This window comes from Vidua chalybeata, chromosome 9, assembly GCF_026979565.1.
Source record: "Vidua chalybeata isolate OUT-0048 chromosome 9, bVidCha1 merged haplotype, whole genome shotgun sequence".
Taxonomy (NCBI): domain Eukaryota; kingdom Metazoa; phylum Chordata; class Aves; order Passeriformes; family Viduidae; genus Vidua; species Vidua chalybeata.
This window is the reverse complement of record NC_071538.1, coordinates 15299442-15326040: the sequence shown is the minus strand read 5'-3', so window position 1 is coordinate 15326040 and position 26599 is coordinate 15299442. Positions and strand designations below refer to the sequence as shown.

At 43.3% G+C, this 26599-nt stretch overlaps 1 protein-coding gene across 6 annotated transcripts in view; it reads left to right on the top strand.

The window, feature by feature from the left end:
* PTPRF (protein tyrosine phosphatase receptor type F) overlaps positions 1 to 26599 on the top strand; it is a 376315-nt gene that overhangs the window by 262552 nt on the left and 87164 nt on the right. For all 6 annotated transcript variants that reach the window (XM_053950041.1, XM_053950040.1, XM_053950039.1 and 3 more), the window contains exons 6-7: positions 7000 to 7188; positions 23461 to 23571. In XM_053950041.1, coding sequence (XP_053806016.1) covers positions 7000 to 7188; positions 23461 to 23571 — 300 coding nt within the window. The remainder of the gene's footprint in view (positions 1 to 6999; positions 7189 to 23460; positions 23572 to 26599) is intronic.

The following is a 26599-nucleotide window of genomic DNA, read 5'->3' as shown; positions in this document are numbered from 1 at the left end:
GGTTGTGGGTGCATACCTTTAATTTGGCCAGGTTTGTGATTTACCTCTGCTCTGAGTCAGCTTCAGCAGCTGTTAATCATCTTTGTGTTTCCTCTGTCAAGCACAAGGTTATCTGTGAAGGAGAGAGGAATTGCCTGTTCACCAGTGCCAGTGAACGTGGCAGATGTGGGGTGCTCAGCCCTGGGAGGGACAGATTGCTGCAGTGACTGCGTTACCTGAGCACCGTGCGTGGAGAGAAGCAGCACAGGGACCTGGCAGGAGCACAGCCTGATTCCTCATCAGAGCAACTTGGGAGGTGCTGCTTTGCCTTACTCTTGGGAGCACCTGCCTCTGCAAAGCCACCCTGCTCCCTCTGAGATAACCAGGTGCTTGGGATGGCCACCTACACTACTGAGAAACTATTGGTAGCTTGTAAATGGAGATAATTGCTGTCCAGACATGAGAGGACAATGTCAGCAGTGCCCTTCTGGCACTGGAAGGGTAGCACTGTCTCCATTGGGCGTTTTATGGACTCATAAGCTCTGGAACAAGCAGGTCCTGTGAGCTCCCACGCTGTGAGCCCCTGGAGCAGGAATCTACTTGACAGTTTATCCTCTTCTGCCATGTCTAGTCTCGTATTTTCTTGAATTTTCCTTACAGTACTTTCTTTGTTTTGAACTGACTCAGATTCTTTCTTTTGTGAGCTGTTTTGCTGGTGCTGTGATCTTTGTAAGAGATAGCAAATATTTTGTTTACTGTAAGCTCTTGTGTAGTAATTCATGTGGTTGCACCATGAAACAGAGAAGTCCTTCTGGAGCTTGTTTCCACACCCACCCATTCATCTGTGCCCTTCTCCCCATTTTCAGTACACGGCTTCAGCATGTCACGTTGGCATGATGTCATACAAAGCCAGCAGATTTGTCATTAAAAGCCTTGTCATCAATCGATGACTGTTTTCTGCCTGCCTGAAACTGTTTTATACTTAACTAACCCAGTAATTAAGACTGTGCTGCCTTTGAAACAGGTTGGTTTCACTGCCCCGCCTTTTCCTTAGGCGATTGCAAGGCGGTGCCAATGTCGAGGGGGTATTCATTAGCCTGGACGAGACTTGGCTCCTGCAGCCAGCTCGCACAAATGCGCTCCGCCCGCCACTCCCCACATGGGCGGTAGCCCAATACTGGGCAGCCTTTGGAGACCATGAATTTGGATAATATTTGTGGTGCACCTCTTTAGGGACTTGCGTAAGAAGGATGCAGAAAGAGACCATTGCCTCCAAATGGCTGATAAAATGCTCTTTGTGCAGCTTCAGTTGAACCTGAACAGAGCGATGTCAGGGTTTTCTTATCATGTAAAGTGATGCCGTTCTTCTGGGCCTCTGGATTGCTTGACTGCTTTTGATTGTCTTGAGGTAATTGAATAGCTGTGCTGTGAAACCTGTGCTGAAGGAATCAGGGCTGTTTATTCAGCAAACAGATGTCCTGCTTTGTGGTGTGCTTACAATGTTACTGGCTTGCGTCTTTCATTAGTAAATATTGCCAACTACCCAGGCTATCGTCCTTGCACGGATAATTTTGCGTTTGCAAATGCGTTTCTGTGTCGCAAAGAGAGATCTGGAAGCTTGCAAAATTTGCAAAGTAATTCCTTTGATCCATCAGGAAAGAGTCTGTCAGTAGACAAGGGTTATCCCTGCAACATCCTGTGCTACAGTGCATCAAACCACCACATCTGGGCAGGATCAGTTCAGCCCTGGTGACGTGAACTGGGTGTAATCCCAGCCTGCCTCACCAAATGGATAAGGAACATGTGAAATAGCTTTTGGTTTGTATATCCTGCTCCTGTGCAATGCTGACCACAGGCAAACACATTAATCAGAGATCTCTCTGCCCTCAGTCCATTTCCGGGCTTGTCCCTAGCACCACACACTCATGAGTGGTTTCAGATAGCTGGCAGAACTGAAAACAAAGCAGCTTTGTGTTTTAATCATCCCTGCTGAGACCCTAAAATTGATGTTGATCTGGAAGTTCCTCAGCTGATGCAGGCTGGCGGCAGCCAGTGGCCCAGATAAGCCATTTCCAGTCCTGTATGGGGATAAGGCCCAATATCTCACTTGGAAGGAGTTGAGAGCACCCCTTCCAGTAGGGCAGTGGTTTTGATAGATTGCAAGAGATTTACCCTCGCAGCTGTAGCTGTAATGTATAGAAAAGCTACTTTTTCCTATTTTCAAATTATATTTGGTATCATTTTTTAACTTTCCCTCAGCAGTCTGAACAATTGGACTCATGATAGTAACTATGCCTGGCTTTTATAGAAAGAAGAATGTGACAAATAACTCCCATAAACGTGTTTACAGTTTGCACTATCATTTCTAAAATACCATTTCCTACGTTGACACAGAGGAAATAAACAGTGGTAGGGGGAAGGTTTTACAGGTGCCAAGTCAGGATATGCCCCCCCCAAAACACTACTGCTTGGCTGCAAGAGCAGTGAGTGCTGTACAGTGTTTGTGCTGGTAGCAATTTGATATTCAGCTCCTCCAACTTTTCTGTCCTGTGGGAGATTACAAGTTTTCAGCAAAATCCTGGGGGTAATCCTGCAGGATTCAGCTGTCAACAGCTATGCTCACCACAGACTCCTCTGCAGGCCATTTTTGCAAGCAGCTGTTATCTACACACCATTCCATGCTGGGGCTGATCCGTGCTTCTTGTAAGACGTAAATTGCAATTGCCTCTATGTCCCTTATCATCACTTGATATTTCGAGTGATGCAGAAAATAAGGACACACTGAGGGGTATGTCTCTCACAGCAGCATCCTCAGGAAAGGTAGTTTTCTGGGGAGCTGGGGAACAAGCCATGTAATTGTAGCTGCTCTAAAGGAGGTCTCTGCTCCAGTTTGGGGCTGTGGGAAACGTTTCTTACCTTAGCTTTTCCCTTAAAGATGAGAAATCTTTGGCACAAAAGAGCTGTATGAGAGCAGGGGTTAGATTTCTGTCACCTCAGAAAGAAGATTAGCAAAGGGAGCTGTCAAGTGAGAGGGAGATATCCTCTGCCCATTCTGTCATGCTAGATGCCAAAGGGACATTCCTGTCTCCTTGGTGACTACTGCTAGGAAGACCTTAGCCTGGTTGTGGATTTTCTAAGTTTCAGTTTGTAACTGCAAAACCCACTCATTTGTTCTTTTCTCTCTTTTTGTTTCCCTCTCCTTTCCTCCTGCTTCTCTCTTCTTCCTGCTTTATTATTTCTGCTGCTGCTGCACTAGTCTATGGAGGCAGTCAGAGCTTGCAGTGCCCCCAAAAATCCTGTTGTGTGTAGATTTTGCTTGCTGTAACCTAATGTCTACCTTCTGAAAGTACCTGAAACCCAGAAATAAAAACTGGTTTCCATGGTATGCACTTGAAAGCAGATTCATAGCCTGTTCTAATGTTCAGTGAAGGCACACTGGCTATCCTCAAATAAAACCAAGTGCTGACAACCTCATTTTCCCAAATAAGAGTATCCTCGTATTGGCTGGAAGAGGAGGTTGGCTATTACTGACAAGCTCCCTGTGCAGACAAGTTAGTACAGCGAGCAAGGGCTGAAAGGAGCCAAGGCATGACTGAGCCTCATAATTATACCTAGATTAGACTTTTGCCTGAGGGCAAGGCACGGCAAGAACAGCTCTGAACTCCTATCGTGGTCTGTAGTGTTTGAACACGGACACATCCCTTGCTGTCCCAGTGAAGTCAGCAGTGCCAAGCCCGGCTGGAACGAAGCCCTGTTATCTCTTCAGGAGTGCTGCTGACGGGGCAGGCGTGGGCTTGTTCTGGGCTGTGCTCTGCAGTGTGACCAGCTCAGGTTTTCTCCAAAGCCGCTCTTTTCCAGGAGGGTTTTGGGGGGCTGCCAGAGCCACACAATACACGGGGAGACCTGGAGTGGTTGAGGATCCCCATTTCATGATGGTACAAGTACACCTTGGACCACCTCTGGAGAAGGTGCTTGTCCTCCTCTTGAGCTACATCCCTGGAAGTTCTGAACTTGTCCCCAGCACATGTCCCTTGAAGCTACCACGGAACTAAGTGCAGGTGCACTCCAGCTTCTGGGTGTCTGAGGTGTCATCAGAGACCAGATTTCCCTAGGCATCTCATCACACAAAGATGTGACCTCGGACTACTGCCTCCTAGAATCACACTGCTGCTCTTAAACACCAGTTCTGCCTCTGTGTTTGATTGACAAGGGATCAGGCAAGTCCTTGCTTGGTAGATGCAGGCATGCCAGCACTGCTTGCTGGAGTTCTTCCAGGCATGCATGGAAACTGGGCTCTACCAGTACCAGTGCTAGCCCAGGAAACCTGCTGTGGCTCTGACTGTGAAGGATGCACCATTTCTCTACTACTGTCATTTGCCACAATAGTTTTGGGGTTTGTATGCAGTTAAGAGGGAAAAGACTGTGCACTGCATGAACCTTGCATGGCTGGCTGTGCTTGTCTGTGTCCAGCACTGCGTGCGGTGTGGATACTGAGGATCATCACCTGGTAGTAACCTGTGCCCTTTGTTCAGCTCATGAGTGCCCAGTGTTCTCACCTGGGCTCTGTAATGACTTGGTCTTGCAGGGGGTGGATGGTGTGGAAGCAGCATTGTGTTTAACTTCGAAGTGTAGAAAAGGCTTGAGCCAAGAGTTCTAGTACAGCAAAGGCAGCTTTGCTGCTGGGTGTTCGTGATCAGTGTCTCTCTGTTGTACTCCGTGAAGTCAAGGTTAGATGGTGTAATTTCTACTGGTCTGTAGCTCATCACAAACTGCTAATTTTGATTGAACAGTCACTCCAGTGCAGCAGACTGGTCGCGTACCTGTGGATCAGACACTGTGAAGGACTCTCTGGTCTCTCTCCTGTCTGTGGTCAGGGATCGTTGCAGACAGGAAAGAGATTTCATGTACAAATGCTGGTTTGTTTCAGGTTTGCTTTTAGCTATGTGCTAAGCCTCTACACAGACTTCGGATGAAGTTAACTGGGTGATACTTAGCTCAGTGCATTCTTTGTAAAATCTTGTGCAAACTAGAAAAGATTGTCATTGGTAATCATGGTGATTAGATTAGATCACTTCAGGGTTTCAGCCTCCCCAGAGTAAACATCTGTTTTCAATACCCTAAATGGCAAGGTGTTGTACTATAGGCAAACTTGGCCTTAATCCAAGGGACTGTGATTATTTACTGCTTTTTCTATGTATCTTCCTTTGCTTTTAAGTCTGTGCCATGTAGTACTTCTGTGTGTACCCTTCTTTTGTTTCTTTTCAGCCATGTAGGAGTATACATTGTGGTTGCTCAGTATTGAGTGCTTCTGTTGCTTGCTATTGAATGCTGGTGCTGGTGTCATTCCAGTTAAGCTCTATGTACCTTTTGTCGCTGAAAATCAATGGAGAGCAAATTTAAAAGGAACTAAATTTCATAGTACCTTTCATTTAAAAAAAAATAATTCCATTTATGTTTGCTCATGATGAGAGAGGTTCTCAGCAGGTCGATCTGGGAGACAAAATGCAGTTTGTGCTTTTAATAAACATCAGGAACCTTTTTTCCTGTAGAAGACCTTGAATGCTTCATAGTCACTCTCGTCTAAATTATATTCCCAGGCTTTTTTTTTTTTTTTTTGTTTCTAGCAGATGTTGCCTTGTTCTACAGTCTTGATGTGCAGACAAGTCAAGGGTCTTGGGAATTCGCTTGAAATCTTAGGTAGACATATACAAGATTAGCTACCACAGGCCATGTTGGTGCTGCAGGTATGGCAGTAGAGGTAGAAGGAAGCACCTGAGGTGACCTATTGCTAGTATCTTCCTGTGAGGAGTACAGATGTGCAGTGATAACAAGAAAAATCAGATTCCAGCAAGTTCAGACTCCTCTGGGACTTGGGAAGATGCTAAGGTCTTGTTTGTTTAAACACTGCAGTGGGCTGGGAGCATTGCAGAATTGGATTTGCCAAAGAAGAAGTTTGCTTAAGGTTCCTTAAAACTGGGAAAAAAAGAAGCATACTGAAAATAATTGAGTTTCTGGTGCTTTAAAAGCTTCTTAATGTTCTTCAAGTTCTTTTTTTTCTGCGAAAGTATGTTCTTTTGATTGCAGTTCAGGCTTAGCAGAGTACAGTGCATCTTGCCACAGAATGAATAAGTGAGCTCAGTTCTGCGGCTGCTATTGAATGATGATGTTGGAGCACGCCTTGGCTTATCAGTGAAGGCTGCCTAATGCATTCCACCCAGCCTACCTGAGCGTGCTCTGCAGCAACAAACCCAATTAACTGTTCTTCTACCTACTATATGAATGATTTCAGCAGTTAAGGGGGTGCTTTGTTTCACAGTATTGTAGTAAGCCATGCCAGAGCATGCACTGGCCATTTCTTGCACACCTCTGTTGCTTTCTACAGCTCAGAAAATGCACCAGGAGCTTGCCACAGCACAGTCTGGCCAGGCGGTTCATGAGCAGAGTGTGGCTCATTAGCTTTACATTCATTAGTTTCTAAAAGCCTTTGGAATCAGATTTAGAGGCATGAGGAAGATATTTACAGTCTATCCTACCAATGTGACAGAATGATGCTAGTCAAAAAAAAAAAAAAAAAAAAAAAAGATAAAATGGGCCTCTCTGGACCCTTCTAAGGGGTTTTATTGTTTAGTTGTTGTTTTTCAAGATGCCTCAAACTATTTGGCTTTGTGTTTGTTTGTTATCTTCAACTCAGTCCTCCCACAAAAAGTCAAATACCTGCTTTTACTGAATTATTAACAACAATGGATGGAGCTTACATATCAATGAAAATTATGAACGTTTCCCAAGGCAATTGATTTAAATGGAGTTAAATTTAGTGGAAGCTTCTATTGGTGTAATGAATGCTCATTATAGAGCCTAATGTGCTTTAAGGGCTTGATAACCTTCTCAGTAGGGAAGTCAGGCTGCTGTTTTCCAGCAGAGGCACAGATGCTGTAGGGTGGCACTGCTGTCACTGCAGCTGTATCCCATTGGTAGGCTGGAGTGTTTCTCTTTAACCTTGTGTGTTTTTTCCTCTTGCAGAAGACCACCTCCCAGCTGGCTTCCCAACCATTGACATGGGCCCGCAGCTGAAGGTGGTGGAGAAGGCCCGCACAGCCACGATGCTCTGTGCTGCCAGTGGTAACCCTGATCCCGAAATCTCCTGGTTCAAGGACTTCCTGCCCGTGGACACTGCCACCAGCAATGGGCGAATCAAGCAACTCCGCTCGGGTAAGGTAGCAAAGCAAGTAAGCCTTCCCAGCCTCCTCACTCTTCCTCCCTTTTCTCTTTACATGCTGCTATTATATTTTCCCTGAAATGCAATTCTAAACCCAAATGTCAATTTGCTCTGAGCTTGTTTCTTTTACAAGAAAAAGATGTAAAAACAGTTTTTGGCGCTGATCCTCTCTGGCAGAATATTGTGGCTTGTTAAAATGTCTATTAGAGTGGACGTGCCTTTTGGAACATCACCTTGATATCTTCTTTGGTAGACCGTCTTGATATTGCCCCAAATCCTTGATAGGCTCAGACATTTCACTACCAACTCAGTGAGTCTCAGGTATTTTTAATAGGAGCACAGTGCAAATCAGGATAATGAGATACTGGTTGAGATTTTACAATCAGTGGTCATATGCAACTTTACTCCTTATACAGACTCTGCAAGACAATGCTCTGCTTTCCGTTGAGCTCATTGCCGTCCTTACTACGTGACACCACAAGCATAAAGAAAAATCCAAAAAGCAGCAATTCTGTGGATTTCAGAGGAAGGACACAGTTTTGAAATACCTCGTTTCTTTTTGATTCTTTTGTTTGACAAGCCAAATACTAGCTTTTGAAATACAGATGGTTATTTCTTGGGGGTGGCTAAGAATGCACTCATTTTAGCAAGGAATTCTTGTTTTTCTACTGCACTGTTCAGTCTCCCAGGACTGTAAGGCCCATTAGAGAATTAAAGAAAATAAAACATTGCTTTATTCACTGATGAAGTGGAGATCCACAATGTGAATTAGAGTGGCTGTTTAACAAGGCACAGCACAGCTACACAGCAGCTTTCATCTGGGGGAAAAAGCCCCCAGTGCCCTACACAAAGTACAGAAGGGACCAGACCTGGAACAACTTTGATCTAGAGAGGTCTTAAATATGAAACAGACTGCCTTGCTTGGCCACGATTATCTCTGGGCACTCAAAAGCTATTTGTTACGAGTGCTGCTGCCAGGGAATCACCATCTTCTAAGCAAGGTGAACGTCGTGAAACATTTCCCCATAGTAGGAGCCTTCTGCATACATTTGATGATGCTTGGATGATAAGTAGGTTTGTACTTGGAGGAGTGGGTAAGTGAGACATCACTCTTAGCAAAAATAGAACCCAGCCTGACACTCCTGATCCCACCTTGATGTACCAGTGAATGCTAATTATACTAATGCATTTATAGTTTATGAAATTTCCCAGTGACCTTTAGCTTATCTCCCCCACAGCATGGTTTAATCTTGATCTGTTTGTGCTGGAAGAAAATATCACACTTGTTAATTATTCTGAGAAGCTTTAGGAAGCAGCAATAGGAAAGTGCGCATGGATGTGTTTCACTTCGTAGCTGACTAAATCAGCATCAGAAATTACCATAAATGAGCAGCAAGGCAGCCTCTGATGCACTTGCTGTACGTTCTCCAGCCTCCTTTTCACAGGCACTTGGCTGCCTCTCTACCAGCTGCTTCACAAGTTTGGTGAGATAGAAAGTTTAAAAACAAACTAGTAAAGCCTGTCACAGTGTCCAAGTTTTGATTCCTATTCACTGTTCTTCAGCAACATCTCAATTGAACATTTCACCTGGGATTCAAACTCTAGAGCTGGCTGCTTGCGGAAGACACAGTAATTACCAAGGGAGGTGTCAAGGGAACCTTTTAGAAATCAATGAGCAACACACATCCTCAGACTCACAAAAGAAATTGATTAGCTCTCTAATGTAGTATGGGAGGTTTCTACAGTTCAGTGCAAGAGACTTCCAAATATGAGTTTGAAGTTTCGTTTTCAGGGATCTGGTGCCATGATGCCAAGATTCACCGAGGCTCTGCTCGAGCCTGGCATGAGTGGGGAGCATGAAGTTTGCAGCTTCTCATGGGCCAGAGATTCAACCCCTGTTTACATTTGTGGTTTTTTCCTGTATTTGTAATGGACGTAAAGTAGAGCCTGCACTTTGAAGTGCCTGAGTCCCACTTAGGTGACTGCAGCACCCTGTATGAGCAATGTGATGGCTTGGGCAGTTTCCCATTCATTCTGCAGGGTGTTAATTGAGCTCTCCAACACTACAGCATAGTTGGGCAGAGTTGCTTTTAAAAGAAAAGAGTATTTAAATAGATACCTCATTATATGGTAGAGTTTAATAGTTTGCAAAGTCTCTGCTCCATTAAGATCATATCTTACAGTCAGGCTGGCATATCTGCATGAATGTCAGTTTATACTATCTCAATCTTAATATACGCTCATTTAATTTCATTTAATTAAAACCCAATAAAAGCAAGACAGATGTAATATAGTTAAAATAGCTGCAGCACATTGTGAGCCCAGTATTGTGTATATAGTGTCCGACCTTCAATGAGTACATAATATATTACATTCAGATGTACAAAATATAGGTCACAAAGGTCAAAGCAGCTTTGGAGTCTGATGTAGAGAGAGAGTTGAGGGATGATTCTGTTTCTTCAGGCTCCTAGTATGGTATAAATAGTTAGAGGTAAGGAAGCAGCATGTTTGGGAAAGGTGCTCTCTTCTGACACTCGCAGTTATGTGGGCTGGCAGTGCTCTGGGGGCTTCAGGCAGGTCTTTAAACTTGCATGCAGTCAGATCATGTGCCCCAGGGGGCTCTGAACATCAGTTTCTAGAGTTCTGTTCATCTTCTGTCAAGTACTAGAGTTTGTGGTTTAAGACATCCATGCCACCATCGTAGGCTCTTTTAACCCCACCAAACTGGTGTCTTTGTGAGGAGCAAACACTCAGTTTATAAATCTGCCTTGTATCCTACTCTCCCTCTATCAGTAATCATATCTACATGTGTGTATATGCACTTTCCCTATTACACCTTCTGACAGCATAACTCTATATTTGGAGAGGTTTTTAACTAGTTCTTAGCATTGCTTAGATTTTTCTTCCCAAGTAAAGCTTAATTCTCTTTTAACTCCAGTTCCTGAGTAGTTTTGCAAGTAAATGTTAGGCTAACAGCTACAGAGATGAGAACACAAATAAATACAGGGTTTCATCTCTGTTTTCCTAGATCAAGGCAAAAGCAAGGTCTCTGACTCATGCTGGTTGTAGCAAATTCTCCCTTGTTCATCTTGCTAATACTTCCCACCTCTTGTGGGAAGGCTGCTGTTCTGCAAGTGCAGTGACTCGGGACAACTCCCTGTTCTCCCCCCTGGGTGTGTAGCTTCACTCATTGCCTCTCAGTCAGTGACACAGGATCTAAGGCCAGCTCTGGGCTGAGAAACCTCCCCAGCATGCTAACACATTTAAAATTTGTTTGGCTGAACTGATTTTAAAACTGTCCAGGCACTGTAGTTGTGTCATCACATTGCAAGTGATGACACACATGAGTTCTGGCAGCCAGAGTCAATGCTGCACCTCTAACCATGTTTTAAAATCAGTTAATGATGTGATGGAAGCTCTCTCAGTATAGATCAGATTGTGCTGATGCTTTACAGTCCTTTTGTACAGATACTTGGAGGAGAAGCTCCTGAGGACTTCAAAGCAACTCAGTTGGAATTCATACTCTCAAAGCTCTTGAATGTCTTCAGTGATTTTCATAGCTGAAGAATTGCTCGTCCACCTTGCTCTTCGGAAAACCTGTGAACAAAATGTTAAATTAGAATAAATAGCTATTCTGACTTAACATTAGTTAGCGTAAGTTTTTGCCATGTAAGGAAACACCAGAAATTCAGAAAGCATTATCTTTCGTCTAATAGAGAACTTGGTATTACAAAAAGTACCATTCTCTTTTAATCACTTTCAATTAACTCAGTTACAGAACCATGCCCTAGATCCTAGTGCAACTTTCAGACAATTAACTGCAAGTAAAGTATTAGAGAGGACTCTGCAGGTGATTTCAGTCACTCTCTGGAAAAGTGAAGCTGTCTCTAACACAAAAGCAGTGGGAGCTGGCTCACCATATCACCTTGCTGCATTTGGGCTCTCAGAGTTACCACCAAGCATTTTCATTTAGTCTTGATCCTATCAGTAGAAACACTACTTACTTGGAAGCAAAAAGAATACCCAACATGCACAGAGCTAATATGCAGAAAGAGGTGGTGCCTCTTTGTTCCAGGGAAGTAGCCCTGATGTCCATATCCTGCTTCACTGGTAATACCCAGCAGTCAGTGTCCAGCAGATGTTCAGCTCCTAGCAAGGAACAGCATTGAGTCCAGACACCAGATAGGCATTGGCTTGGGACAAGATGTAAGAACAACCTAAAAGAATGGAGATTGGGTGGTTTTATCCAAAAGGATCAGGGAACCCACACAAGGATGGATGCTCTCTCAGAAAGAACTGGCTGGAAAAAGGTTGAAGCAATATAGTGGCCAACAACAGCCAGTTGACATCTGAAATTTTGTCTCCTGGAAGAACCTAACTGCACACCTGGGTCTTGCTGTGTGCGGTGCACACAGCAGTTGTGGAATACCTTCAGACTCCCGGTGGCATCTGGTGGCAAACAGTCTTTCACTTTTGAAAAGTTTCCCCATGACCTATGCTAGGAAGTAGCCAAAAGCACTGATAGAGTTCTATGGGATTCAGTGTTGCACTGCTCTAGTGCTCAGTTGCAGTGAGCACAAGCCTTGGTTTCTCTGTTGATGTTGCTTTGGAGTGATTTTTTGGTGGTTTAGGTTCCTACAAGAAAGCAGTATGTCAGTAAGCCTGTGATGAGTTTGTCAGCAGAGTGAAGTCCCTTCTCCAACAGAACTTCTCCTCGCTGGGAAATACTGATACAAATAATCCCACAGGGTTTTCCAGTGTATCATCCTATGTTTTTCCTTGCTTTGGGTATCTGACTGGATGCTTCCAGTACACAGAGAATTTCAGGGTCAGCACTCATTCCTGACTAAGGTGAATGTATGGGGTGTTACTCAGTGTCTGCTATCATGAAGAGGAAGTAAACTCTCCTTATGAGTGTTTCAAACCTTTCAAACACAAGGAATTGGGTTTGAAGTTTGATCTTAGGGTGCCCTTTGCATAAAGCAGCCTGGTGATCACAGGACACAAGTTGGCCTCAGTAACCATTTGAGTGATGGCACCTCCATCACTTGATGGACTCTCTTACATTGGAACACTGTGGCCTGTGTGCTATGATTTGTCCCTTTGAGGGACACCCTAAAAGGAGAACAGCCAGAGATGAATCATCATAAGATGCAAAGAAAAAAGGGAAACTTCCTTTTGTTCCTTCTGGATGAGGAAATTTGGGGTCCAACTGAAAAACCTTGTGTACACTCTGTAAATGATGTCCTCTGAGTGAAAAGTGAATGTCTTAACTTTGCAAATGTGAGAGAGACATGGAACAAACACTGCAGTAAATACAGCAAGCCTCTGTGTTGCCCCCACAAGGGTTGGATTACATTCAGAAGCCAGGAGGATTGGTATTTAACTCATGAAAAATTTAGCTGGCCACATTTAACATTTTAGGGAAGCTGCTTCAAGTATACAGTTGATTCTAGAGCTCTGTATGGACAATTGCATAATAGAGAAAGGGTTGAGCCTCTGCAGAGAGTAGATAAAAAGATTTCCTGCAAATCTTTTCAGTTCTAGGACAGGGCAACAAACCCTATTTCAGCCAGATGAGAGATAAGGAAGTCATGTTTTCAGCCCCTTGGGCTTGTACTCAAAGTCATTGCACCATTCCCATAGGAAGTGACACGTGGTGCTGATGCTTTTCTTAACTCTGAAAATTGGAAGGGATGGGGTGGGGGACACACAATACACCAGAGCAGGAATGCCCTAGACCAAACAGGGCAAAACTATCACTTGGCAAACTTTCCAAACAGGCAGAGAGAAATAAGCCTGTTTTCCATGGCTGTGCTGTTTCATGCAAATATCTCTGGGTATTATTGTTCTGTTAGGGATAGAAGTAGTTACTAAGATACATAAGTAAGCAGCAAATTATTATTCCAAGAGAGAGATTACCCACAATTTCAGTCTCTGCAAGATTTTTCCTGATGCTTCAGTCATCTCTGGATAGAAGGCATCAGAGAATATAACCAGACATAAAGTTAAAATGGGATAATGTCATCTTGGCAGAGGAAAATGCTAAAATGAGTAGTTTGAATTGCACTCCTGCTTCAAAAAAGGGACTCTGCCTAAAGGAAGGGTAGTTAGAAAAGAAAAAGAATAAGTATAAATATTGTAATTACTTTTTAAGAGGCAAGTTAAATGTGCTTAAAATATGCCTTCTTTGTATTTACAGAAATTCTTTTCTGTCTTTCTTTCCCATTGGGTGATCATTGTTGTGGATAATGGAATGAGCTGTAAATCTGAGATACACGACACTCTTGTATGCATACTGGTATTTATTAATCAATACACTGAACATGATTTGACACACTGTGTCCTGTTTAACCCTATTTTTCTGTCTGTTTAAACTCCTCAGTTTTCTTTGGTAAGTGCTTGGTATTCAGATCCTACAAATCTGCATAAAACCAACACATACCATGAACTGCCTACAGATTAAATTTGCATGAATCTCTCCCTTATACTAACAGCCTTCATATGTGCAAATTAAGACCAAGGGGACAAAAGTGGGGATTAAAAGGGTTCCCTGCCAATTTGCCCAGCTGGAGCTTCTCCATCATGCTTCAGTATTGATTGTACACTGAAATCAAGACACTGACCAGTGGAGCCTCCACTTGCTAAATACCTTGACCTCATAAAATGAACCTTTAAAGATTGTTGCAACAGGATAATTTAACCTTACTCCCAGAGAAGCCCTCCTTATAAGATACTCTTCATTACAGCATGTAAAATTATCTCCAGTGCCTTATAAAGAGGGTAGGGATTCCTTTCCTCTGCTAACATCCAAATTAGACAGGAACAACAGAGGTCTGGCTAGCGTGCCATTGTTACATTACCAGAAACCACTTCATTTCAAAATATTTCTGTATGTAAAGTTAATTCTGCATGATACCAATTTCTTTGCCAGAGGGAACCTGATGCAAGGGTTATGCGAATGTGGAGAATGACTCAAAACTGATTTATTACACTTTCCTCTTAGTTTAATGTCTTTTAGCAAGCAGATTTTGTCCCACTGGTCATTCTAACCTCAAAGCCAAATTGCACCGAGTGCCCGCAACCATGCGCTTTCCACCCCTCCTGCCCAGCACACTCACAGTCACACAGCCCCAGGACAAACCCTCCTTGTTCCCTATGAGGAATGAAGGGGCACTGCACCATCTCCCCAAAGTGTCCTCCATCTCAACTGCTTGAACAGTGGTGTGGGCGAATGCAAGTGGTGAGGCCAGCCAGCAGTGCCACCTTGGCAGCTTAGTTTGGCCCCTTTTCATGAGGGTGGGGGTTTTAATGGCAAGATGCAGGGCTGGATGCTGCACTCCTGAAAGCAATAAGCTTTACTAACCTCCTGAGAGTGTCACTCTGACTTTTATTGCACATCAGTTTCTTTTTGTTTATTCCTGTCGCGCTAATACAAATTCTAGCTTTAAAAAAACTTTCTGCTTTTTAGTTATAATTTTCTTCCTTTCCTCTTTGTACTAATGCTTCTCTCTAATCTTATTTGCATTCAAATTACCTCACCAGGTGGTACACCGATCAGAGGTAAGAATGCTGAAATGTGCCTCCAGTTGTCACGTCACTCCATTTCCTGTCTGCCTTGTCCCTTCTCCTCCGGTGTTTCTCATCTCCAGCTTTTACTCTCAGCCCTAACTCTGCCAGTGCTCTCGCTCATCTGCACTCTCCCACTAGTGTGTTTATTTCAGTTGGGTTTTAGCGTGATTTCTTGTAGACTCATCCATTGCAATTTTGCACTTTTGAAATGGGGTTATTCAACGGAAAGTTTGCAAAAGTTTGGGAAATGCTCCCAGGCCTCCACCACAGGAGAGTTGTTATCTCTTGCAGCTCCTGAAAGTCTCTGTACTTCCCACACAGTTGTGACCTTCTGAGGTCTTGTGTCTCGGGGGGTTTTAGATGGATTGCTTTGGTGTAAGTGTATGGAGGTAACATTTTCACAAGAGAATAGTCAAATTCATCTGTGCTGCTGCTGATGGTCATGAAACTCTAAACAGAAGAAGAAAAATTCTTGAAAGGTTGAGCATATGTGACTCTGGAATAAGAGGCACCTTTGTGTTCCTCATGTTTCTCTTTTAAGTGCACTCACCCTCTAATGTGATGGCATAGTGGAGAACCGCAGACCCAGGCCCCCCCTTTCTGAGCTGGACATTCTGGTGTTGTTTTGCATCATTAAGGTTTGTTTTAAATAGATAAATCAGAAGCGTGTCTGGCTGTTTAAGCCCTCATTAATTAAACCCAGCCCTAGTTTGACAGCCCAGCCCAGTCTGGTGCTCAGTCCCTGTAGTAGTTTTCACAGCCTGTGTGCACCAGTAATGACTTTCCAATTGGAGTGTTGTTTTTTCTAGCCTAAACACTCAAAGCTGTCTCTTTAGATTAACTTTAGGGTGTTAATCAGGATTATGTGCTAAGACCCTTTTGAATTCTCTTGTGATTTTGGTTACCCCTCTTGACTGACCTCTGGATTTCTTGACAGAATGACTACTACCTGTAAATCAACACAACCTCGTTCGTTCAGTTTTCCCCCTTCTCCCTTTTCCTCACCCTTTTCCCTGAATCACTGCTGGAAGTTAATAATCTTACTCTTGGAACTGGTTCTGTTGCTGGGAGTTAATGTTTTCAGCTCCTGTTAAGTGATTTTAGAGTAAATGTGAATTAGTGTTTGATACGTATTTGCATTAAGTGCCTTTGTAGCAAATCTGGGTCAGGGAAGAAGACTGCAAACCTTATTTTTATATGAATGGGCTTATGTGTATGTCATTCCTCCCTTTGGAACACTGGAGATTGACAGCTGTGATGTTACAAACTCCTTAAAACTATTTCTTCATCTCCTATTTCTACTACAAATGCTAAAATGAAGTGACAGATGGAATGCTAACTCGCCATCCGCTCTGAGCTCCCGGCCGAGCACGCTGAGTGTGCAGCCATCCCAGGGCCTCCCCGCTCGCTTTGCTGCATGCCCGGCCTAGCTGATGACATTAGTGACTCAGCACCAGAACCACATGGATGCTCCATACGTCCTGCTTGGGAATCGATGGCATCTCTGTGAAAAGAACCATCCATCTCATAAAACATAAGTTTCCCGCACCCCCACCCCCTTCCCACCCCCGTTTGAGTCCTGATGAGGTATTTTAAGAGTGTTCTTGACATTATTTAAAATATATGTGTCCTGTTTGAATGTCAAATATGACATTTCTGTGAGAGCAAACAGAAGCCACGTGCTGCTCTCTGGCTTCTCCTAGAGGATTTCTGTCAGCCTGATGCCTTCTATTTAAAATGGAGGTCATTGAATTTCTAAAGATAACGACAGATTAGATGAAAGTGCTTTTATGATGGTGAGGTTGTGTCCATGTAGAAGTGACTGTTCTGCCATGTTCTATACCCAGCTGCACTCTTGTTCCTCATTAAGGTAAGTTTGATGCTTTGGAATCCATTAATTTGGTCTGAAAGGAAGGGTGAACTAATTACGCTAAATGAACCCTTTTGGTGATAATGTTTGGGGGGAAGGGGTGGTTTTGGTTTGATTTCATTGCTGCTGTGACTGTGTCACTAGGAGTTGCGTGTATGGACTTCTTGGGATAGTGTCCAAGGCATTTCTGTCAGAGCAGTGGCAAACCCACCTGGTGGGAACAGCATGTGGTTCTACAGAGGATGACCTGAGATATTCTACCATGCACCCCTCCAAACAGGAAGAGATTTTTATCTCTAAACAAACTCTTTTGACCTTATCCACACATATTTGGTCCTTTCTGTCTAAGACATTTCTGGCTTCCCTTAAATGGGAGGAACTCCCATCCATAATTCAGAATTCCCATTTGTAGCTTCACTCTTTACCCCTCTGGGACTGCCTCAGATAGTAATTTAATCTTGAAATCACTGGTTATTCATCTGAAAGACATAGAGCTGGCAAATGCCTGTCAGATTAGGCAAGAGCTGGCTTCTTAAGGTGACCCACAGATAAAAATCAGCAAGTCCATGTTTAAGCAAGTTCTGCCCCATTTATATTTTGAAAGTAGAATGTAAGATGTTAATTTCCAGCATTTCTCTGCAATTTAACTCACTCAACCCTTTGTGAAACCTGGCTGCATTTTCCTGCTCTGGGCTGTAAGAGAGAGTAGAATGCAGTTGTGTTTCTAGTGGGTGCTGGGCTGAGCAGACACTAGATTGGATACACATGAGGAGGTAAAGAAATATCATCATCTCAGGCATTATCCCTTTCCAGTCAGATTTATTTGTTACTTTCTGTCACCACAGGAAATATCAGAGGTTCCTATACATAAGAGTATTTCTTCCTTGCAGACGTCAGCGTAGCAGAAGTCTGTCTGAATTAACTTTAGATCAGCTCACTTGGGTGTCAGAAGCTGTCTGGGAAGCCAGGTAAACACCCACACCAACTTCTGTATAGCTGTAGCTAAACCTTTTCCAGTCCCAAGTGAACTGGTTTAAATATAGCTCCATTATTTCAACACTATCCTGCGAGCTGGAGCGTAAAGCTATCCAAAGAGATTAGAGGAAGCTAAAAGAATTTTGCTGTCTCTTTTTGAGTATGTGTTTGTACATTTGGTTGTACTTTGTGTATTATAGGTTTCTCTTCCTGTTTCTTGAGCTTTTCCAGTCACCAAAAGAAAGCAAAGCAATTTTAAAATGAGATCTGCTTGCAGGAGAAATGTCAGGGGGAGGCTGGGTGGGGTAGTGCCTGGAAATGCTTGTCATGCCATTTTTCTTACTGTCACATTCAGATTGACTCATGTCCCTTTAGAAGCACACAGAGGTGTTACTGTGCTTTTGACAGTGCTGTAGTTCTGTTTCTGAGGCAGAGTCCCCCGAGATTCCCTGTACCTGCTAGTGAGAGATGAGAGCATCCTGAAACTCTCCTGTCTAAGAGGAGGCCTCATGCTCCCGAGAATGTTGGGTCTCCTTTCCTCCCTCTCTGCCTGAGTCCAGCTCCTGGCAGCAGTCAGGTACTATCAGCAGCTGCCTCTGGTGCTCAGAAGAGTGATTTCTCAGCAGTGCTGCCATCCAGAACAGGCCCCTTGTATGCCAATCCCTGTCCTCTCAGGCATAATAACCATAATGAATACTAACAATGAAAATACATTTGTAGTTACCTTGTTTTGCATATTTGGCAGTGCCAGTAGCTTGTGGAGGCTAGGTACAATCCTCTAGAACAGCTGGGAGATGCTGCTGTTATAAATTACCAAAAATAGTGAATATGGGAAATACTTATTTTGATTTTTAGTGACTCTCACATGGTTTGGTGTTTTTTCACAGCTCCCACAGCAAGTGTTTGTTATCTCAGGCAGCAGCCAGGATATCAGAGTCCAATTCTCCCATTGTCAGGGCTTCATATTGTTTCTTTGCCCACCATATTCACATTTATGAGTCCTTATTTGGTCTGGGATTGTTTCTGAACCTACTGCACAGCTCTCTGGATTTTAGGAGAGAAATTCTCCTTCTCTAGGAGGAATTTTTTAGCAAAAGGGATTGAGACCCACACCTGAGTACTTGTTGAAGAGGGAACTGGCTGAAGAGGGTGCTAAGAATACTGCTGGAGGAGAAGTCAGGTAGTATTTTTGTGAAAGAAGCTGATGGGAAGCAGGAGGAAAGAAAAGGTGGGGGGGTTTTAGGGACAGCCATGTGCTCTAGTGTGCTAAAGGTGGGCTAAATTTGCCTCTTTGCTGAAAGGAAGGGCCCTGGTCAGGTAGCTGGCTTCATTGCATCTGCATTGCAAGTCTTTTCCTTAGATGAGTGCTGTATCTGCAGCCTGGTTTCTCTGACTCTTGGGTACTTAGAGGAGCATTTAATTCCATGTCTGATTTTATAACCAGGGCAAAAAGTCAGCCTGTCGGTTGTGAGCCCAGAGGACTGAGGCTGTGAAAGCCCTGGTAGAGAAAAAGAGCTGTTCCCACTGCTGGGGATGGAGCTCCGACCTGAATTGATACAGAAAAGCATTGCCCCAGGAGCTCTGGTGTTTGGCTCCTTGCAGTGCTCTCTGGCAGAAGAGAGCACAAGCTCCCAATGAGCTACGGAGCAGGATTTCAGAAAGATCAATTTGTATGGCAGCTCAGAGCCTTTTACATTTGGGTTGTCACCTAGAGAAGAGAGTGACAAGGCCTCCATGGCACAACAGTACCCAGCACTGCCAAAAATCGTCCCTTATCAGAATCTGCCTTCTTCATGCTTTCTCTATGCAGGGCCCTTTTTAAATGCTTCTTTTAACCACTGTCACTGCAACTAATGATTCTGCCTGAGCACAAGTTTATTTGAATAGATAAGTATCTTGGAAAGCTGCTAACGGGGCTGTTGTCTGTGCCCAAGTTAAAGAGCAAAAGAAAAGCTAGGAGAGGAAAAGGAGAGGCTGGCAAGGAGATACCAGCATAAAGAGGAATAAGGAATGTAGAGTAAGGAATGCTTGTCAGTCAGCAGGGCTGACTCCTGCCCTCAGCCCTAGAAAACTCTGCCTTGTCACTGTTCTCCCTGGCACGGGAGAGCAGCCTGGGTTTTTTCTCAGGAGCTGTCAGCTCTCTGATAAGCTGAGATGTCTTATCAGGAGCAGGTCTGAGGCACAAGCAAGAGTGACGTACATGGCAGTGTGGTGAGGAATTGTTCCCCTCTTCCTATGGAGCCCTTCTGCAGGGGAGCAGCGGGGGTCAAGTGGTGCTCAGCAGGGACAGGTTTCACTCTGATGTGCATGTGCTGCTGCTGCAGAGCACCCCAAGCTCCCAAACAAGCTGTTGACTGCTCCTCTGTGTGCTTGTGTCCATGTCCTGGTGGTAGATGGTCCTCAGGCATCCACCGAAGCCCTGCTGTCTGACTGCACATCAGGACTCGGCCACGCAAATGGGAATAAGGCACCTGGCACGGGAGCACTGGGGGAGTCCATGTGAGAAGTCTGCAGTAACATCCTGTGTGAATGAGACCTCACTCAGCAACTTATGCAACATAAATCCCAAAGTAATGAATAAAAGTAAATCAGCCTTTCTAGCCCTGGTTTGCAGAGGCGCAGATTATGAGATGTTGACAGGGCTAGGAATAGAAATCAGATCCTTTGCACTTGTCAAGGCAAAGAATTCACTGTGCTTTTGAGTGTCTTTGGATGCAGCTTCCATGAATTTCGGGGAAAGATGCTACTCAGAATCCAGCTCTTAACTTTCCTGTACTCCATGTGTCCTGTCCAGCCTAGACATGAACCCTTCAAGAGATGATGTCTTTTTTTCTCTGGGATCACTGAATTAGGGCTGAGAGCATTTTATAGGTATTTTTTTCCCAAGTCTCAGATACATGTCTGTCTCCAACTTTCTGATTCCAGAAATGTCTGAACTTTTTAACTTTATTCATAAATCTTTGTACTCTGAGACACCCTACACTTTCCTGGATCCATCATTTAGTTGTAGGCTGTCCTTCAAAAAAACCCCCTACAGCCCTGCTGACTGCAATCAGTTTTCCATGATCCTTCCAGTTTCTGCTGGCTGTCAGTTATGCTGCAGGATCTGTATGTTTGTCCAACGATGATTTATTGCAGGACCTATTTTCTTTCTGTTTCATATGAAAGGTTTGTGTTAACTTCCTTCTGCTCTGGGTTCTTGTCTTCTTTCTGACACATCATAATTTGAATAGTTGTGCCAACCCAGACAAACCTGGAGTCCCTTGCCCAATGTCCCTGAGCAGTTTGTAGGCAGTTGCTGACACATTGCATGGTTATAGTATGATTCTAGAAATTGGTCCATGTTGACAGGCAATAATAGCATTTCTTTTGAAACTCCCCTCATTTTCTTCATTCTCTTTTTTCTTTCCGCTATTGAGATCCCTAAAGATGAAAAACAGTTTGATTGATATTTAAAAGGCACAGTGATCACAAGTATAAAGGGTAAAAAAATACCAGTGACATGTATTAAATGGATAAAAGGGTCATATGTTTGTGGCAGAATTATCTAGGGATCTTACTTTTTTTCTAGGCAGACACTACTACCGCTTGAAACTGACTCTGCTTCCAGCCCAGCCCAGTTGGGTTTTTTATTAAGCTTGGGTATATTTTGCAACAGATAGCATTTCCCAGACAAGCTTGATGGAAGCACTTGGAATGAGCTCTGCAGCACATGCATGCCCAAAGAATGATGAGCAGAAATTACAAAGGGGGGTAATATATGGTGAGTTCTGAGAAAATCTTCCTGACAGAGAGCATAACCAGGCAGTGGCATCAATTCCTTGAGGAAGTGGTGAAAGACCTATCACTTGGCACATTTAAAATGGAATTGGACACAGGACAAGTACATTTACAACAGGGAACAATCATGCCCTGGCCCCCAGGGATGCACAAGGTAACTTAATAGGTCTTTTCCATTTCTAGATTCTCTGACTCTCTGTATCTTGTCAATGCTGGGACACTTTGTCCTGCTCCACTGCCTGTCATGCTGTGCTGTCTGCTTGAAGATGTTTTTTGCAGACAGGATGCAGAAATTCACTGTTCTCCCTGAATCAAGCAGCAGAGCTCTGTAGGCTTCAGCCTGCGGGTGTCCAGAGAGTGCTGTGGCCAGGCAAGCTGGCAGGTCCTTTTGTTAGTAGGTGGAAAGACTTCTTGCAAATGAGCTTTCTCTGCCTAGCCAAAGCCTCATTTCCAGCACTAATGCAACAATAGGGAGGGCTCTGTACATCATTTTTATTATATGGCAGAACCCAGGGAAGTTCATTTTTCCCCATGACATATAGGCTTATGCTACAGTCTCAATTTATCCTTCTAAATAATGTAGGTGGCAGTGGTTGATTCACATTAGTTTTTCTTCTGTTCTGATGATAAGAAAAACTGAGTTTGACCTCTGCAGCTTGAACCAGCAAGAAGGGAGAAGGCAATTTCACCAGCTATTCTCAGTGCGGCTCTCAGTGGTCATTTTCAACCGTGGCAGGCAGAAATGAGTTCAGATCATTACAAGCAAAGGGGTTAACATTTTTTAGTTTGGTATATGGTTTGTGAGCAGAGTTCCCTTCTTGCAGGCGGTACTAACCAGGAGAATCTGAGCACTTGGAGGCACTTAAAAAATTATTCCCACAATGCCTGGGGAAAGCAGGCTGAGAAGCAGCCACTCCAGAGGCCACACACTCCTGCAGTGCCAGGTTGCTGTCATATGCATCCTGCTTCTTTCTTTCTCTGCATCTCCATCATTCAATCTGCATATGGAGCTCAGTTAAGGGAGTTTAGTTATGACCAGTTGTGCAGTCATCTGTGCTGGGCAAGAATTTGGATGAAAGGCCAGGCCGCCAGGCTGAGTGCTGCTGGACACCAGTGGAATGTGCTGAGTAGATTGAGGGAGAACCAGCTTAGACCATCGCTCACTTCTGCATCACTGGTACTGTACAGGTTCCCCATGTAAATTGCTACTCTGTGTGCCCTGACAATTATTGCCATTATTTACATGAGCCCCTCATATATTTGGCACTTTGGAGATGAGATCAGATCATATCCCAAGGGATGTGCAGCCTGGGATAAACAGCAATTCCTAATCCAAAGCTAGAGGAGCAGGCACTGCTGGGACAAAGGGAGGGTGGCCTTCACATGAGCACTGTGCAGCAGTGTGGGTGTATTGCATTGGTGGGTATTTTTCATGTCTCAGACTAACTTTCTAATGTTTTTATATTGTATATGATGAAATCTGAAAAAATAACATGGAAAAAGTTAATGAAAGGCAAAGTGTTTTCTCAGAAAGTGCTGTCTTTTTGAGACATCACCAAGGAAGAGTGGTGAGGTGGGGGGATGGGACTCTGCCAATTTTTACAGGAAGGTTGTAATTTGTTGAGTGTTTGCTAGGCTTTGTGTGGATCAGATAAGAAACAGCTACAGTTAAGTGTACTTTGTGCTTGCCTGTTTTGATTGAAGACTTATTAAAGGTCCTTTTATTAGGCAGGAGTCCCATATGAAGCTGTAATTAATATGTATGTACGTGTATGTTTTCTTTATTGAAGCAAAAAAATAGAAGTGGTTGGGATGGTTAGAAATAAAACAGTAATTTGTTCCCTGCACATTAGAAAAATAACAATAATCAATTTCACAAGTTTCTAACAGCAGACTGGGTACCTTTGGCTGCATGCTGGTATCTTATGGGTCCAGGGAACATCATGAAATATTTATCCAGGAAGATACTTTAAAAGTGTGGGGCATGGCCTTCCTTTTCAGATGCTGTTGGTCTGATTACCAGATTTGCCATAACCTGAATGGTCTGTTTCATTTTGTTTGTGTACAGGAGCTCTGCAAATAGAGAACAGTGAGGAGTCAGACCAAGGCAAATATGAATGTGTTGCAACCAACAGCGCAGGAACCCGCTACTCTGCCCCAGCCAACCTTTATGTTCGAGGTAAGAGAAACTTCCACCCAAGGGGGTCACTCTCCTCCTTCCCAAAATCTCCATGGTTTTCAGTGAAAGGAGAACATTCCCTGCCTTCACGCCCTGATTACACTGTGGATTGTGTGATGGGGCCTTTTGTTCAAAAACCAGCAAGTTCAATGATATCTTTGATCTACGCTGTGTTTGACTCACAAAGCAAGTCTGTTTTTGCTGTTTATATGGTGTTATGTAAAATACTGAAACATGAGCAGAATGGGAATTCCTTTCTCTCTTGAGCTCCTTAACTTCTGTGTCATAGTAATCTTGATTGGGATCAAGGCATGACTTAATTGTTTCAGTATAAACTAACCTTTGGTGGAGTAGTGTAAATCTGGTCATGCTCTGACCAGCCAGAGGTGCTCAGCTGTACTGAGCCAATATTTAGGCCTCTGCTTTGGAATGTGTACCTTTAAAAAGTGAAGTTGTCCTAATCCATCTTATCTGCATCAATGATTGAGCCTCTGGGTATTAATGGCTCACACTGGGAACCTGCTGGAAATTAGCCACAATTCATGTAAGGCAATTTCTCTAATGGTTATGCTATGTTGCCAATTTAAAACTATTTTCAACATACCAAAATAACTAGGTTTTATATTAGGATAGTCTCATGGCAGTTTTGTTGCTCACTGAAGGTGTTTGAATTAGCTTGGAGATAAGCAACTGCTAAATTCCCTGTACACTTTCTGTTAATTTCAGCAAGAAAAAAAAAAATGCTGCTTCATATGAAACTCTGTAGAACTAGAGTCATTGGTCAGGAACCCCTGGGAAATGTATTTATGGGTTTTCCCAAGAAAAGAAAGAACATTCTTGTGCTGGTGCTTATTAGGAAGTTAGAACCAGATTTTATTTCCATATAGTAAATCAACAGACTAATAATAAAATTTCTTCCTTCCTCTGATTTAAAGAAAGAAAATACATAAAGGCTGTATATGAATGGGTTAGTATGGAAAGAGGACATGAGAATGATAAAGTCTTCTCATGCTGTGTATTTGCTTCTAGGGGTGGCTTCTGGCATTGTTTTTTGGTGTGTTTTTTTGCTTATTATGGGGGCTGCTTTTTTATTTTGCAGCCTTATTTGGATTATAAGAGTCTTTGGAAGACTGAAGTATCCAATTAAGCATATTCAGAAGATGAAGCTATATCTATGCAGTGGAATCACTCATTTCACTCTCACAATGTATTTATAGATGATTTTAAATTCCCTGTGTTCTTGCAATTTCATTTTCCAGGCAAGCTGTACTAAAACTCATCCCAGGTTGACCCTTTGCTCTCTGAGAGAAAGGATGCTAGTAACCAGGTTGGCTGTTCTTGCATAGGTTTGTGTGGATATCCAGCTGTATTGCTGCAGTATTTGGGATGCTTTTGCTTCCTGTGACATGCCCAGACTGTTAATGTTCTATTTTCTATAGACATGTGGCTGAAAAAGGCACAAAAGCTTCAAGATGTAGAAAAGCCTCTTCTTAACAACTTTACAGTTTCTTACTAATGAATGCTCTTTGTTTAGCAAATGAATCCCGGAGGACTGAGGAATGTACTGGATTTTACACTTGGCTTGTGCTCAGCAAGGTTCATCTGTCTCGTTGGGGCTAAGCATGGGCTGTGGGTGGCCTGCACATGTGAGAGGATCCTCACGTTCATCAACAAAAGCATGTTCTTCAACATATATTTTGCTGTTAACTGTCACTTTTTTACACATAAATGTTTGGAACAAGCCTTTTTCTTGCCCATAATCTTTACAATGTGAATCTCCAACTTGCATGATCCTGATAAAGTCATTCTGTATATTTAAGACATGACACACCATAAATTATGATGACGTTATCAGAAGATATTCTCTGTGCATACTAGGTCCTAGGTGGTAGTTTTGCTTACAGTTTCTGATAGCAAATGTTCTACCAAAAAATAGGTCTTATTGTTAACTACACTAGTTAAAGACTTCAAAAAGTTACTCAAACTGAGAACATTATATTATTTCTTTAATGCAAGGAAAAAAATAAAAATATCTTACTTTCTCAAGTCTGGGTTGCAGGATAGAAATCCCTGATTTTTTCTTTTTGTGATAGCCCTACAGTATTGTCATTAGACACATCAGTGACTTGTAGTAGGTTCTTTAGAAAGTGCCTGAATGTTTACTAGAGAGGACATTAATTAATGCCAAATTACAGTGGAATTTAAGTCTGTGGGCTGCACCACCACTGCTTGATGGTTTTATAATGATTGACCTCATTGTAGTGAATACCCAAGCAGTCGTCCACTTCCTCAGGAAGCATGGCTGAGTGCTGAGCAGCAGCACTAATTTCCAGTCTGTGTAGTTCTTGGGACTGCTTTTGCCTGCTCTCATTTACAGCCTATTGCTTTTCTAATAGTCCAAATGTTTGTTTGTCTCTTGACTCTTGGGATTTATGTTTTTGATCATATTCTCCCTTTTCCTAGCCTCCCAGGTAATCCTTTGTGAGTGGGCTGTGTTAGAAAGCACAGGCTCATTAGCATCTTTATACTTTTCATGCTAACAAAGGAAGAGACTGGGTGCTGAGAAGGAGTATCTGGGCACTGCTCAGGGCTTTCTATATCAATGGAAAAACAGGAGGAGGAAGTAGCAGGCTACACTAGTGTCTTGTCTCTGTAAATCCTTTAGAGCCAGCACTTCTGCACAGATGGACTTCATTAAAAGTTAAAACATTTCCACACCAGGGATTTGTAAAGGAAAATGGATGCATTTTTCTTGGAGCTATTATTTTCATCTTACTAAGTGTGCTGGAAAGCAATCCTCATAAGCCTTCTGCTTCTGGACTGTTGGGTCTATCTGGCTGCTGCTGCTGAGCTGGGATGGGGCTGGAATCAGCACTGGGAGCTGACTCCCTCCCACTGCTGCAGGGTGGCACAAAACATCCAGACCGTCAGAGGAGCAAGAACAGGGTGAAAGCAAGAGCAGGGAGCATGCCAGGGCAAGGTGGCTATCTGGACCATAGCAGGGACTTTGAAGGGAGCACAGTGGCAT